The sequence below is a fragment of the Parus major genome, chromosome 5 (assembly GCF_001522545.3).
Source record: "Parus major isolate Abel chromosome 5, Parus_major1.1, whole genome shotgun sequence".
NCBI classification, from domain to species: domain Eukaryota; kingdom Metazoa; phylum Chordata; class Aves; order Passeriformes; family Paridae; genus Parus; species Parus major.
This window is the reverse complement of record NC_031774.1, coordinates 3,817,133-3,831,763: the sequence shown is the minus strand read 5'-3', so window position 1 is coordinate 3,831,763 and position 14,631 is coordinate 3,817,133. Positions and strand designations below refer to the sequence as shown.

At 51.2% G+C, this 14,631-nt stretch overlaps 2 protein-coding genes across 4 annotated transcripts; both read left to right on the top strand.

Moving 5' to 3' along the window:
• Positions 1–68: 68 nt before the first annotated feature.
• On the top strand, positions 69–4,757 carry CCDC32 (coiled-coil domain containing 32). Of its 3 annotated transcripts, none has more exons than XM_015632079.2 (4): positions 69–136; positions 336–573; positions 1,261–1,417; positions 3,041–4,757. In XM_015632079.2, exons 2-4 carry the CDS (start codon positions 345–347, stop codon positions 3,177–3,179), a joined length of 525 nt encoding a protein of 174 aa, XP_015487565.1. In that variant the 5' UTR covers positions 69–136; positions 336–344; the 3' UTR covers positions 3,180–4,757. The 3 variants fall into 3 exon arrangements, with proteins under 3 accessions (XP_015487565.1, XP_015487566.1, XP_015487563.1); XM_015632080.2 differs by having other exon boundaries at positions 118–140; XM_015632077.2 differs by lacking the exon at positions 69–136 and adding an exon at positions 145–241.
• Positions 4,758–8,932: 4,175 nt separating this feature from the next.
• On the top strand, positions 8,933–11,438 carry LOC107205435 (prolactin-releasing peptide receptor-like). Its single transcript, XM_033515423.1, has one exon. The coding sequence runs from the start codon at positions 8,980–8,982 to the stop codon at positions 10,063–10,065; it is 1,086 nt and encodes a 361-aa protein (XP_033371314.1). The 5' UTR covers positions 8,933–8,979; the 3' UTR covers positions 10,066–11,438.
• The last annotated feature ends 3,193 nt before the right edge of the window (positions 11,439–14,631 follow it).

Here is a 14,631-nt window from a genome sequence, read left to right as displayed (position 1 = left end):
CACCGGCGGCGCGTTGTGATTGGTCAGAGCCGGAGGCGGCGGCCGCGGTGATTGGTCGGTCGCGGCGCCGGTGATTGGCCGGGCCGGGTCCGGAGAGGCGCGGGCGGAGCTGCCGCGGTGCCCGGAGCGCGGGGCGGTGGGTGCGGGACCGGGGCGGCCCCTCCGCCCCACGGGCAGCAACGGGGACAGCGCTCCCCGGGGCGCGGCCGGGCTTCCCGCTGGGATGAGAATTCCCTGGAATGTCCGCTGGCGTGACTTGGGCAGAGGGCGGGAGGTGGCGGAGGCCTGGGCGGGCGGATCGGCTGGGTGATCACCGTTTATTCCCCCCATCGCAGGATCCCACGATGAGGATGATCGAGAGCGTGGACTCCGTGGTGACCAGGTCCAGCGAGGACCTGTGGGCTGAGATCTGCTCCTGTCTGCCACATCCCGAGCAGAAGGACGCCGGCGATGCCTTCACAGACTCCTTCATGGATTCCTACGCCGAGGGCGGCGGATCGGGCGGCTCTTCCCAACCTGCCCCGAAGCCCTGGGCACCCCTGAACGACTCCGAGGTGTATTTAGCATCCCTAGGTGAGTGTCTCCCGCTGCTGAGGTACCCGGTGACAGCTCTGTTTATGCGGTGCCACTGCTGTGGTCAGAAAGTCTCCGGCTATTTAACACAGAATCTGGTGAAGCTCAGTCAGAGCTTCTTCATCTCTGCTGCAGAAAGGAACTTTTTAGCAAATAAAAGCTGAAAAAGTCGTTTTTTACCCTCCACAATAAGTGGGAGGCTGCAATCAGCAACAGAGCAGGTGGCAGAAGTGGCTTTTTAAGCTTTTATTTCTGCCAGAACTTTCATCGTGCCTTCGTTGCTGTTTCACAGCGCACCGAGTAATGCAATGAGAGTGAATTATATTCCAATTTGCATGGAAATTGTGGGAACTCGGTGCCTGCGAGATCTGTGCCCTCCTGTGTGATTTCATGGAAACTGAGCAGTAAGTGTGAAAGTTATTAAAACCCCAAATGGGCAGAGTTGGCTGATTGCACAAACCTTATTTCCTTCAGAAGCATCATCTGAAAAACATCATCTTCTGTATATAAAGGAAAGAGAGCCACGCAGGCTTGAAATACAGAGGAGAAAATTGCTTTTAAAATAGAAATTAGTCTCAAAAAGTTACTTTTACTTACTTTTTTTGATATAGAAGTCCAGATCCTTCTCTTCTTCCGGAAAAAAAAAAAACATAACCAAGATAATAAACCCCCCTGTTCTCCTCACAGAGAGAAGACTGATGAGGATCAAAGGCCTGTCCCAGGAGGTGACCTCCAAGGACATGCTGCGCACGCTGTCCCAGGCCAAGAAGGAATGCTGGGACAGGTTCCTGCAGGAGAAGTTTGAGGCGGAATGTTACGTCGAGGGCCATGATGCTGACGAGAGGTAACGAGCGAGTCAGCGGGAAGGGCTCACCACTTACCTCTTAAAAACTAGCAGAAGGTTTTGTCAGGACATTACACAGAAACACCACCTCCCTGCAGCTCGGAGAGCCTGCCACGGGATTCCTGCAGCATTTTGGGAATGCCCATTGGGGCTGTGCTAGAGGGAACACAGAGCATGTAGGGTTTGAGCTTCCAGTGCTCCTTTCTGATCTTTGCACCCCTCAGACTGCATGGAAGCAGCTGGGACCTGCTCAGTGATTTCCCTCACACGTGGGGTAGGGAAGGGATGAAGCAGAGGAGGGAATGCCTGGTGTGTCTCAGATGGTCCCAATCCTGGGATGAGATTTCCCTTCCCTGCCTCTCTTACAGTGCTTCTACTCTCTCCCCCATTGCCCTCACACAGATGATGCCAGAAGTAAGATGGGAGCCCTTTTCCTAAGCGATCTCCCATTCCCAATCACATGGAATGCTCTCCAAATTCCTCATTTCTCAGCTGACATTTTCCATGATTGCTTCTGGATGACGACAAGATTATTTCTCTCCCTTGAAGAAAATCTACTTAAGCCAGAACCATGAAAAATAATCCCTTGTTTATAAGGAGGTTTCAGATTATTTCTTTGGTCTACAGTTAACTTCAATGCGATTTGTATTTAAAACCAAGCTTTTATGTGCTCTTTCTGCTGTTTTTAAAGGGTGAGGATGTTATCTAAGAAAGGATTTCAGTCCCTAGAACTTGACTGTGAAATTAGAGGTCACTCTTGAATGGTGCTGAAGTTTTGAGTCTCGCCCACTGATGTAATTAAACAAGCCTTAATTTTTAAGTGCATCGAATTATGATGTTATAAAGTTCAGGTTATATAGGTTTTTTTAACCTTCCAGTGCTATTAATGCTCACACATTTGAGATAGTCTTCCTGATTTTTTTGTTCCCTTCCCTTTCCCCCCAAAATATTTCCTGATCTTCATCACAAAGGGGCAGTCTGGGGTTTGGTTTGTTTGAACAAGAGGTTTTTTTACTTCCAGCCCAGAAAGCTGGAATCTCCTGGAATCATAGATTGATTTTGGTTGGAAGGGACCTTAAAGCTCATCCAGTTCCACCCACCTGGCCTGGATAGGGACACCTTCCTCTATCCCAGGTTGCTCCAAACCCCATCCAGCCTGGCTTTGAACATTTCCAAGGATGGAACAGCCACAGCTTCTCTGGGCAACCTGTGCCAGGGCCTCAGCACCCTCACAGGGAAGAAATCCTTCCCAGTATCCCATGTAACCTTGCCCTCTGTCTGATTGAGTTGGAGTCTCTGGCTACAGAGACAGAAGAGGACTTCAGGTGTGTGAAGGCTGTGAAAATGCTATGCAGGTCCTTTACACTGAGAGAAATCAGAGCATAAAATGTGTTCTAAGCACAGTTTCAAAGGCCCACCTGCAGGGGGTGGCTTTGTAGAATGACAGATTCTGCTTGTCCCTCTGGCACAAGGATCCATCCCACGCCACACCTCGCCCGTGGGAACGGCAGTACCCGCAGAGGGGCAGGAAATGGAGTGGAGGTTTTTCCTGTCGCTTCTCCTGTGTGTTCCTGTGTGGCTCTGTCACTCCCCGGTCTCACGGTGTCCCTTTGCTGTCCCCAGCACGCTGGAGCACCTGAAGCGCTGGCTGCAGCCTGACAAAGTGGCCATCAGCTCCGAGGAGGTGCAGTGCCTCATCCCGCCGGAATCGCAGCCGGAGAAGCCGGAGGCCGAGGAGGAGCCTCTGGCTGCGGAGCAGTGAGAGCCCCCAGCCGTGCCCGGGGCTGCCTCTCATCCCAGCCCCCTGGAAGATGTACCCAGCCATAGGAATAGCAGGAAGGGGGGGCACAGAGCAAATTATCAGTAATTGAAAAAGTAATTTTTAAAAGAAAGAACCCCCAACACACCAAGTTCCAGCCCTGGAGCTCTGGAGACAGCGATGGCACTGGTAGGGACGAGAGGGAATGCCTGTGACACAGCTGAACGAAAACCTCACCATCTTCTCCAGCCTGCAGCCACCTCATCGTTCCAGCCTGGATGTGGATTGTTTGGAATCCATGAGGAGACACATTAAACAACAACAACAAAAGCAGTTGTTGAGAAGCACCAGAAAACATCACGGTCTAGAACAGGGCAGAGAAACCACTGAATCTTCCTGTGTTTTACCTTTCCATTGCTCAGTTGGGCATTTTTTTCCTCTCCTGCCAAATCCACTTTGGTGTTTTCTTCAGATCTTCAGTTTCAGGCTGACTTGGCCCCAAGCTGTGCCAGGAAGAAGATGGATATTTTTCACCTCTGTGAATTTGGGACCCCAAAGCTCTCATTTCAGTCAATAAATTGATGGTGTCATTGACATTGTAGCTATTTCACATTCCTCTCTGTAATGTACCCTCTAGTATCCCACTTTATTGCCCAAGCTCTCTATAATAGACTATTGGGAGAGTATTTTTCTTCTTGTTGGTCATTTTGTACCTGTTCTTTATTCCTTCAGCCTCTCCAGAAAAAGACCGGATGAGATTCTCTATTGGGAAACCAAGAGGAGTAGCCAGGGACAAACAACTTCTTTCCATCACAGAATTACATAGAATTCTCTGACTTGAAACGTATTTAGTATTTAATTGTTTTTTTCACCCTGATTAACTCTTCAAAGGGTTATTCCCTTTTACTAATCCAAAAATCTGTGATTTTTGTGCTGTTTTTTGCTGATCTGTGTGTTCTGCCTCAGCACCAACACTGGAGGTCGGTAGAGGGAAGCAGCACAATCTGTCAGAGCTCCTTAGGGGAAATTGTGGTTCTAGGAGTTAATCCACCCTGGATTCATACCGTGTTTGTTTATGTATCTGTTTGAAAATACTTTTTTAGGAGTAAATTCTTGCTGGAGCTTCCCAGTTTCCTGTTTCTGTACCCAAATCGAGGCGCTGCTCTCTCAGTCACTGTGTCACAACTCTGAGGTTGTTCCCACCATCAGCTTTCCTGATGTAAGTCCCAGCCCAGGCTCACCTCCCAAAAAAGTCACGCTCAGAATTCTCCATTAAAACAGTCCCTTGTGTTTTAAACCTTGAGAAATGGGTGAATCATCTTGAGTGCCAGCGATGCACAACTCACAAGCCTTGTGTCTTGCTGGTTTGGTCATTAAATATCCCCTTTAATTTATCCTTTAACTGTCCTTTATTATATTAAATCTATGTCCTTGTGCAGATCTCCCTCACCTGATGTAACAAAGCTGTGACAAAGATGCAGAACTGAGATGTTCCCAGAAATGGTTTGTGCAGAGAGAGAAAGCAGCAATTTCTCTGTCCCCAGCCTATTTCCCAATCAATAAAATTCTTCTTATTGGTAGCAAGCACTATGACAATGCTTTATATTATATTATCTGTTCTTAAACATATTTGAGGAAGAAATGTACCCAAAAGAACTGTGCTGAAATAATTCCACATCCACATCACCAACCATTTCCTTTGGAGAAGGGACCTGAGGGAACAGCTCTTACCATTTCACTTGTAAAAATAATAATCATTCCAAGATTCTCTGACCTGCTCTATGGAAACAGTTGGGGCCTCCAACTGATAATTACAAAGATTGAGAAATAATTTACTTAAATTAATCCCTTATGTAGAGTTAACTTTTTTTTTCTCCTATATATAATAAATATAGTTACATAAACATATGTAATTAAGTTATAACCAAGAGTATAGACTTGGGGTGGGTCTGTACTTAAATCACCATTAAAAAAACCCTTTAAAACTTCATTACAAAGTCAGTGAAAATGTGAATAGGAGTGTGATGTGTCTGAACAGTGTCATTGCACTTGGTGATGTGATGCCACACATGATTTGAGTAGCAAGGGCTTTACCTCCCAGTATTGGGGTTTATTTTGGGAAAAGCAGGCTGCTGGGCTCCTCTCTGCCAAACAAACTCTTGCTGGTAAAAGCAGCAGCCTCCCTTTTTGCTTCTACAGCAACACCAATCTTCCTATGTGTGGAAATAACTCCCACAGAGGGAGAATTGTTGAAGCTGGAAAAACCCTCTGGGATCATCACAGCTGAGCCCACCCGTGTCCCCAAGCACCACAGCCACACAGCTTTTCAATCCCTCCAGGGCTGGAGACTCTACCCTTGCCCTGGGCACCCTGTTTTTAACAATTTGACCCAAAAGTGACATCAGTGACATCTCAGGGACAGAGGAAGGACCCATCCTCAGAGGCACAGGCAGATCTGCAGCCGCGGTGCTTGGTGGCATCAGGTCCAGACCATGAGGCACACAGATCCAGGGAATGACCTTCAGGCAGGATAAATGAGTAAATCACACAGGAAACAGCAGCCTTCCTACCTTTTGTGCCTTTAAAAGACAATACTTTACCTTTTTCACTGTGTGAAACACCAGTGGAGACTCCATGGGGTGACACAGCCCCAGCCTGGCATTTCAAAATAGGGCAAAATAAAATTGTATCTAACACAATTCATCTGCTCCCTTGTCAGAGCAGGGGGAGGGCAGGGCTAACAGAGCACTTTGGGCAGCAGAGAAAGGCTCCCACCCATCCAAATGGGGAAAAACGTGTTTCTCCACAAGCTTGGACCAAAGGAATCTATCCCACAGAAGCATGAGCTGGCAGCACCCTGTGGTGATGCTGAGAATCACAGAATTCCAGGATAGTTTGGGTTGGAAGGGACCTCAAAGCTCATCCAGTTCCACCCCCTTTCACTATCCCAAGTTGCTCGAAGCAACATCCAACCTGGCCTGGGACACTTCCAGGGATGGGGCAGCCACAGCTTCTCTGGGCACCCTGTGCCAGGGCCACCCCACCCTCAAAGGGAAGGATTTCTTTCCAATTTCCACTCTAAACCCTCCCTCCTTCAGCTTATGGTCGTTAAATATTCCATCCTCCTTTGGAACTGACAATGTCTCCAGGATCTCTGGTTATTTCTAAAATCCACCCTGGTGACATGGAAAAGAATAAAAATGACAGCAAACTGATTCTCTGTGGGATGGGAGGATGGACACCAGGATGCCATGGAAGGGACCTCCAGCACCTCCAGCTCGACTGTCAGGGTGGACTGCAGCTTTCAAACCCATCCTTGTACCCCTGAGCCAGGACCTGGGTGGGGCAATACAAACTCTGGGAGTAAGAGTGATTTATTTTGCAGGCTCTGGGACCGGCAAAGATGATGCCAAAGAAGGTTTTTCCAGGATAAGTCTGTGCAGAGGGAAGAGCTTGCAGTGCTGCAGCCGGGTCACCCTGGCCATGGTGCATCCGGGCTGGGATGGAGCCTGTGACTGCCTTGGGGTGGATTCATTATCGCACTGCTGGCTCCAAAGCCCCTCTCTCCTCTCAAGCCAGCCTCTGGCTCTCCTTATCTGAGTGTTCTGCTCTTTAAAATTAACAGCAGCTCTTGTCAGGCGCTGATACGGAGACAAAGATGATTTTCTTCCTGCTGATTATTTGGCAGGGGTGAGAATTCTCCTCTGGATCAGCTCAGCCAGCTTTAATAACCAGCTCGGCTCCATCAGATTGGGATGAATTAATCACCGTCTTGCACCAAAACTCTCCATTTTGCAGAACTCCTGTGACTGCTCTGACGATTTCCATTCCTCTTATCTCCCCAAAATTCCAGTGGATGATCATTATTCATCATTTTCTCTTATTCAAGTAAGGCTAGCCCTGGTACCCTTTCTCATTTGGGGCAATTCACAGTGGCTGGACCACCCTCACCCCGTCTTACACTTGCCCCCCCAGGATGGGCCACCAGCACCCCGGGGCTGGGTGCCCATCACCCTACGGCTGGGCCACCGTCACCCCACTCTTCCCTCACCCCACTTTCCCCCGTTCTTCCCTCGCCCCCGGACCGGGACCCCCGACGGGGCGGCCGCTGCCGACCCCGGGAGCTCCGCGCCGTCCCTGCGCCCGCCCGCCCCGTCCTCTCCGCGCCTTCCCCTCCTTCCCTGCAGGGAGAATGTCCCTGGATCCGGCCCCGAGGGCGAGGGAGGGGCTCTCCGCAGCCCCCCGGTGCTCCCCGCCGGGCCGGGGGGCGGGATGCGGCTCCACCTGCGGTGCGGGGCGGTGGGATGTGCGCGTCCCCCCGGGTACCTGGAACACCGAGCCGTGGGTGGGAACGTCCTGTTCCTCCGGGACTGAAAGGCTCAGGCAGCGGGGGAAAAAAAAAAAAAATAAAGAAAGACAAAGCAAGACAAAAAAAACACCCCACACCACAAAAACCCGGCTGCGAACAGCTGTGCCGGAGCCTCCCGGTGAACACCCTGCGAAGGGAACGCTCCTCCTCATCCTCACGGGAACATCGGCGGGCAGCCGGCCGCTCCCAGCCCTGAGCATCCCGGACTCCTCGGCAGGTAAGAACGCTCCCGACAGGGACAGGGGGTCCCACAGCCACACCCTGGACCCCCCAAACCCCAGCCAGAGCCGCGGGGTTCAGCATTCATCGGAGAGGGAGCAGGACCCTGGCGATACACAGAAGGGCTGGTTTGACTCTCGTGGGTACACGAAGCAGAATTAAAGAATTTAATTGAGCTTCAGAATTTTCATTCTGTAAGTTAATGAGCATTTTGGTTCCTCAGCTGCGAGTTTCCTGATGGATCTCCTGATGTGTTCCCTGCCCCAGGCAGGGCACGGGGACCTGGAGCTGTGGTATCACAGCGTGCACCCTGTGAGTGCAGCTGGGACGTAGAAAACCACAATCTCCCTCGGTTAATTACAAGGGTTTCTTAATTAATGAGGATTTGATTTTCCACTGGGGGGAAAAGACTGTCCAGATCCTCGTAAGGGAGATCAAACAATAATTTTGAGAGTGTGGGGCTTGAAAGGAGGATCCTGGAGGGGAACTCTTGATTTCCATACATTTTCTGCTGGAATATATTTTACCTCATTCACTTGTGCTACTGTGAGTGGGTTTATGGAGGTGCCCAGGGAGCCAGGCATTCCCTCCTTTCCTCCCTCCCATCACAGCTGCCACAGGGAAAGACTGGAGAAGCCAAAGCTCCATGGGTGGTGAAGATATAACCAAGGGGGTAAAAGAACCCAGTGGGACAGGCTGGAATTGGGTAGGGTGGACAGGCTGGGGTGGGAGATACACAGGAGTGCAGGGGATGGAAAGCATGCTCCTGCCCAGCCAGGTGGCATGGGCTTGGTGGCTCAGGGTGGAATTAACTGGGAAAAATAAAAAGCAAGAAATGCAGGCGTGTCCTTTTTTTCTGCCTTACGTCAGTGCACCTCCCAGGTCACTCTCCATGAGGTTTCTCGAGCTGATTTCTGGGTCCTACTGCCCCAAGCTGGCAGCTCCCCACAGATCTGTGCTGGCTGCTTAACTATTTCACAGCCAGCTTCTCAACTTTGCTCCATACTGGAGCTCCTCTGTGTCTGTCACAGGGCATCTTGACTCTTAAGCAACTCATTTAAACTAGCCAGTGCCTCAGCACAAGACTGTGCAAAAGGCCCAGACTCTGGGGACAGGTCCTTCTGCCCAAAAGTTCAGCCAAAATGTATTTCTGTATCCCCTCCAGAGCTCACAGGCTCGTCTGTGTTTGAGTTGTGGAGAAGCTGCTTTGGCCACATGGCTCCGCTGCCCAATGACTCCTGGCACAACGGCTCAGCCCTGATCTTCACCGGCCTGGACCTGCTCCTGGAGCTGAAGCCTCTCTTCATCCCTCTCTACGCCACGCTGGTGGCGGTGGCGTGCATCGGGAACCTCTTCCTCATCCTCCTCATCGCCCTCACCAAGAAGCTGCACTGCACCACCAACTTCCTGATCGGGAACCTGGCGGTGGCCGACTTCATCATGTGCCTGGCCTGCGTCCCTCTCACCGTGTCCTACGCCTTCGAGGAGCGAGGCTGGCTCTTTGGCATGTTCATGTGCCACTTTGTCACCCTGCTGCAGGCCGCCACCGTCTTCGTGTCGGTGCTGTCCCTCACGGCCATCGCCATCGACCGCTACGTGGTGGTGGCGTACCCGATCCGCAGGCGGATCAGCCGCAGGGCCTGCCTCGGCCTCGTGGCCTGCATCTGGCTGCTCTCCATCGTGGCCTCTGTGCCCACCTCACTGCACACCCACTACTTGGACCTCAACGCCATCGGCCACGACATGATCATCTGCGAGGAGTTCTGGAAGCACGAGGAGAGGGAGCGGCTGCTGTACTCGTGCCTGATGCTGCTGCTCTCCTACATGCTCCCGCTGCTGGCCGTGTCCATCTCCTTCTGTGCCATCACCCACCACCTGCGCAGGAGGAACGTGCCGGGGGCCGCCCATCCCTGCCGGGACAAGTGGACCAGGACCAAGCACAAGACCTTCCGGGTGCTCATCATTTCCGTGGTCTGCTTTGCCATCTGCTGGCTGCCTCTGCAGGTGGTCAACTTCATCCGGGACATCGACGAGGAGTTCACCATCCTGGACAAGAGGTACGTCAATGTCATCCAGGTCTCGTGCCACCTGATCGCCATGAGCTCTGCCTGCTACAACCCCTTCATCTATGCCTCCCTCCACGACAAGTTCTGGTTCCACCTCAGCAGTTACTTCTACCGCAAGAAGCAGAGCTCCAGGACCATGTCCTGCAAGGCTTCCCGCTTCAACACCTGCTCCACCCTGGCAGACGCTCCCACCGGGGCCTCGGACAAGATAGCTTTGCAATCCAGGTTACCTTAGCCAGAGGACCTTGAGGGATTTGGTTTGCATAGCCCTATATCCCAAACCCTGGCTGGGACATATCCCTATATCCCGAATCGTGGCTGGGTGTAGTAGGTGTCCAGTGCTACATTTGGAGCACAAAGACTTCAGCCCATGGTTTATGCAGGAGGTGGGTCGGTGTCTGAGCAAGGCAAACACCCATTGTGTAAAAAACCCTTTGGAGAGCGCACATCTTCATTGTGTAGGATATAGATTGTTCCTAAGCAACAGGCAGCACTTTGTGCCACGGGGAGAGGTCGACTTGCACGGGGAGCCGTGAAATTGCTGTGCATTTATCCTTTAAAATTGTGGCTTACTGGTGAAGGAACAATGTAGGCTCGGAGATGTGCATTCTGCAGGTGCAGATGGGGGCACGTGGCTGCTGACAACAGGTGGCTGGTTTGGAATGGGAATGACTTCCATAACCTGCTTGTTCTGCTGGAGGAGCCGCCCCCATAACCTGACAGGGCATCCCAGATTCTCCAGCCAAAGGTGCAGAGGCAGCTGGGCACATCCATGAAGTCATCACTGCTCTTCATGGGCAAGCAGGACTCAAAAGATCTCTAGTGATGAGTTTGCTGGGAATGATGTCTCCAATTCTGCGCCCAGGGAAGTTTAGCTTGGTGGATGTCCACGTTTAGGGTCCTGCAGTGGAGGTGGGGGTCTCAGTATCAGGCTATTCTATCCCAGAAGCTGCCAGATGAAGGGTGGGCTTGCTTGTCGGTGCTCCTCAGTGTCTGAGGTGCTTCTGTGGCCTCTCAGGCTGCTCTGTGCAAGCAGCACATGCAGAAGGCAGCATCTCCTTACACCCAATTCCCATCTAGGTTTTAACCTCTTGATTTCCCAGGAGAAACCCTTGGGAGCAGCCCACAGGCACCAGCACCCCCATAGGCACCACAGCTCAGGGCCACAGCAGCTCCCAGCTGCCCTGCTCTGTGGGCAGAGCTGTGACCTCCCACTTCTCCAAGAACAGCACTTCAAAGCCCCCAGGACCACATCCTCAGACCTGCATGGAACCTGCCCATGGCACTTGGGAGCATCCAGTGAGGACACAGCTGGCTGGACCCCAACAGGATCCCTAATACACTCCCCGTATGCCCACCCACAGGCTTGCTCACCTTCTGGCTGAGGCCCTCATGGTGACCCTAGAAGGACTTGTGATCTTCTGTGGGGTGACCAGCAGAGCAGGGACCCATCCAACGCAGTGACAGTGGCCTCTGTTGTGTTCCCACACAGCAGCTCCCTCTTCGGCTTCCTGCAGCTTCCCTAGGCCTGGGCTGCTCATCCAGGAGGAGCCAAGCAAGGCAGAAGGTCCTGTTTGTCCTTCCTGTAATAAAGGCTTCAAGAGCTTGGTCTGTGTGTGTGTGTATTGATGTGAATCCCACAAACCCCAGAAACCCCTGACTGCAGCTCAGTCACATCCCAGGAAGATGCCAGCTTGGGTGTGGATAGTTCTGTCCCAGTCCTGGGCTGTGGCAGATCCTTGGAGGTCAGGCTGGGATTAGTGCTGGCCCAAGCTGCTCCAAGCCCCATCCAGCCTGGCCTTGGACATTTCCAGGGGCTGAGCAGCCACAGCCTCTCTGGGCTTCATGTGCCTCACCATGGGGCCTCACCATCCTCGGAGCCAAGAATTTCTTCCCAGTATCCCATTTAACCCTGCCCTCTGTCTGAAGCCATTTCTTCTTGTCCTGTCACTGCCATCTCTTCATTTCATCCCATCACAACCTCTATTACTTCATTCTTAATTAAAACCCCTAAATTTCCTTAAATTACACTTCTTGGCCTTTTTCTCCCTCCAACTCCACCACCCACTCATTCCCATCACTGCATTTATCTGCAGGGCCACTTAAAATCCATATATCTATCCCAGAGGACTGATCCACAAAGAGGATGAGGTCTTCTCTTCCATGTTTCCAGACTAGACCAGAATTTGCAGTTATTGAGCACTGGGAGAGAAAACCCCCACCCTCAGGTCACCCTGTCGAGATGTTTTGCTCATCCCTCAAATTACCTGCAGGAAAAAGGAAAACACTATTTTGGGAGGGTGAGCTAAAAGCTGAGTGACTTCTGAGAATAAACACAGAAATCCCAGAGCTGCAGTCTGTGATTCACAGAAACTGGATATATAAAGGAGAACGTGGTTTGTTTTCTTAATGAAAGTAAATTAATCAGATAAATGAGGGAGAAAAACATGTTTGAAGGCTGATTCTGCAGAACATTCCTCAGGAAGTTGCTCGAAGCTTTTCTCCCAGGAACCAGGGGGTATAAAGAGGATATTTTTGTTAAATCATCCTCATTTATTAAGAGTTTTGCACAATATTGTCCCTGAGGCTGTTTCTTCCTCACAAACTCTGTTGTTGGCTGAAATATGGTTGATAACAGTTGGACTCGATCTTAAAGATCTTTTTCAACCTAAACAATTCCATTCTGTGACCCTCTTCTCTACCAGGATTTGGTGCCTGTAGCTTTTCCTTCTGCCACGGCACAGCCCAGGAAGGGAAAATATTGGTCAGCCTGTTTAGGTGTTTACAGCTCTAAGGGGCAGATAATATAATTTATTCCAGTGATGTTCTTTCAAAAGCACTCGAGAAATGATTGCTTGAAAGAGCTTACCTACAAGCAGGGTTTTATTCCCATTATTTGATCCCCATCCAGGTTTCTCCCATGGCTGCAGATGATGAGGCCCTTTGTCCTGGCCTGCAGAATGAATTGAGATGAGCATCAGCTCTAAATGCACATGAGGGATCAACACTGTTTCCATGTGTACTCCTAGAAATTTCCTCCTCTGCCTCCAAATCAGGCACAGCAAACAAAATTAGCCTGGTAATTTTCCATTGACTTTTAGCCCCCGTCTCACTGTGTTTGTTCTGTCTCGATGTCACCAGTGATGACAAAACATCGAGAACAGAGAAACTCTTCCACTGAGCCAGGATCATTGGGCAAATTTTATTTGTGGATCTGGAAAAGGCTTAGAAATTGTTGATTCATTTTATATTATTATTATAATTATTATCATTACCATTATTTCCCGGTTTATTGTGAATAACATTCTGACTCAAGCCACTGCTTCTGATTTCCTTGAAAGGACTTGCAAAATACCATTTCCATTTCTCTGAGCAGATTCCATGGGCTGTACAAACTGTGGCCAACTCTTTCCAGATCTGGTTAAAGAGGCACACTTGTGACATGTACATGAGTAAATCAGGCTTATTTTCACTTCTCTTGGCTAAAAGCACAGTTGATACAGCTCAGGCTCACAGGAAGGACCTGGAATAGGTCCTGGTTTGGGATGGAAGGGACCTTAAATCCCACCCAGTTCCACCCCCCTGCCGTGGGCAGGGACACCTTCCAGCAGCCCAGGTTGCTCCAAACCCTGTCCAGCCTGGCCTTGGACACTTGGGGGCTGGATCCCACTGGATCAGGCAGACTGAGCACCTTCCCATGGACATCACCTCTCTGTGAACTGCTGGATCTTCCAGCATTGTTGAATTATTGAAAGCACCACAGTTGATTTATGGATGTGCCCACTTCCGACTCATCTTGTATTCCCCCGGTGCCTCCTCCTCCTCCTCTGTCGCTGTGAGCGCTCACACTTTAATTTCTGTGAGCGTAGCAAGCTCTTGCTGCAGCAAATTAACCAAGATTTCCTAAGCCCCAGTTTACTCCTCATTCATCTGTTTTATCCATCATCCCACTCCCGCAGCAGATGCCAAGAATCTCCTTAGTCACACACAGCGGTCACCGTGCCCTCGCTCGGGGACAGATCTGGCATTTATTTACCAGACTTAGTTCAACATCATTCCCCAAGGTGATGATGAGGGATGGGATGCTTTGTACCAGTCCCCAAAAAGCTACAGACACAGCCCTGGCCTGGTGCCTCTGCCTGGGAGTCTTCAGCGTGCCAAGGATGGAGCAGGGCTGGGAGACACCCCAAAAGCCCTCCCACTCAAAGCATCATTTTTACTGCACGTTAATATCCAATTTTGGGAGCAATGCGGGAGACACAGACATTTCCTGCAGCAGGGATGGAGTCATCCCACAGCCCCTGGCAGCAGAAAACTTGGGGTGATGCTCCAGCAGGGGGTGGCTGCCTCCCCCCGGATGCTCCAGCCCATCTCCCGGCAGTGATGAGCGGAACGGGGCCGAGGCCACGCTCAGCGTGCAGGTGACGGGCGCTAATTCCATAAACGAGGTGAGCGCTGATTGCCACGCAGGGAAGCGCTGCAGAGCGGCTCTGGGTTGCCATAGGAACCCATCAACCCTCCCCACCCCCCGGGAAAAGCCAAATTGCTGGATCCAGACGGCTCCTCTGGTGGTGACAGTGGGGGGCTCTGCATGGTGACAACCTCCCGCTCCAAGAATGGAACCAGAGCAACCTCAGGAGGTGAAAGATGGCAGTGGGGATGCCTAAGGCTCCAAGGAAACCTTGGAGCCCCTTCCTGTGCCTAACGGGGCTCCGAGAGAGCTGCAGAGGGACCTGGACATGAGCCTGGAGTGACAAGGGGGAATGGCTTCCCACTGCCAGAGTGCAGGATGGGAGATTGG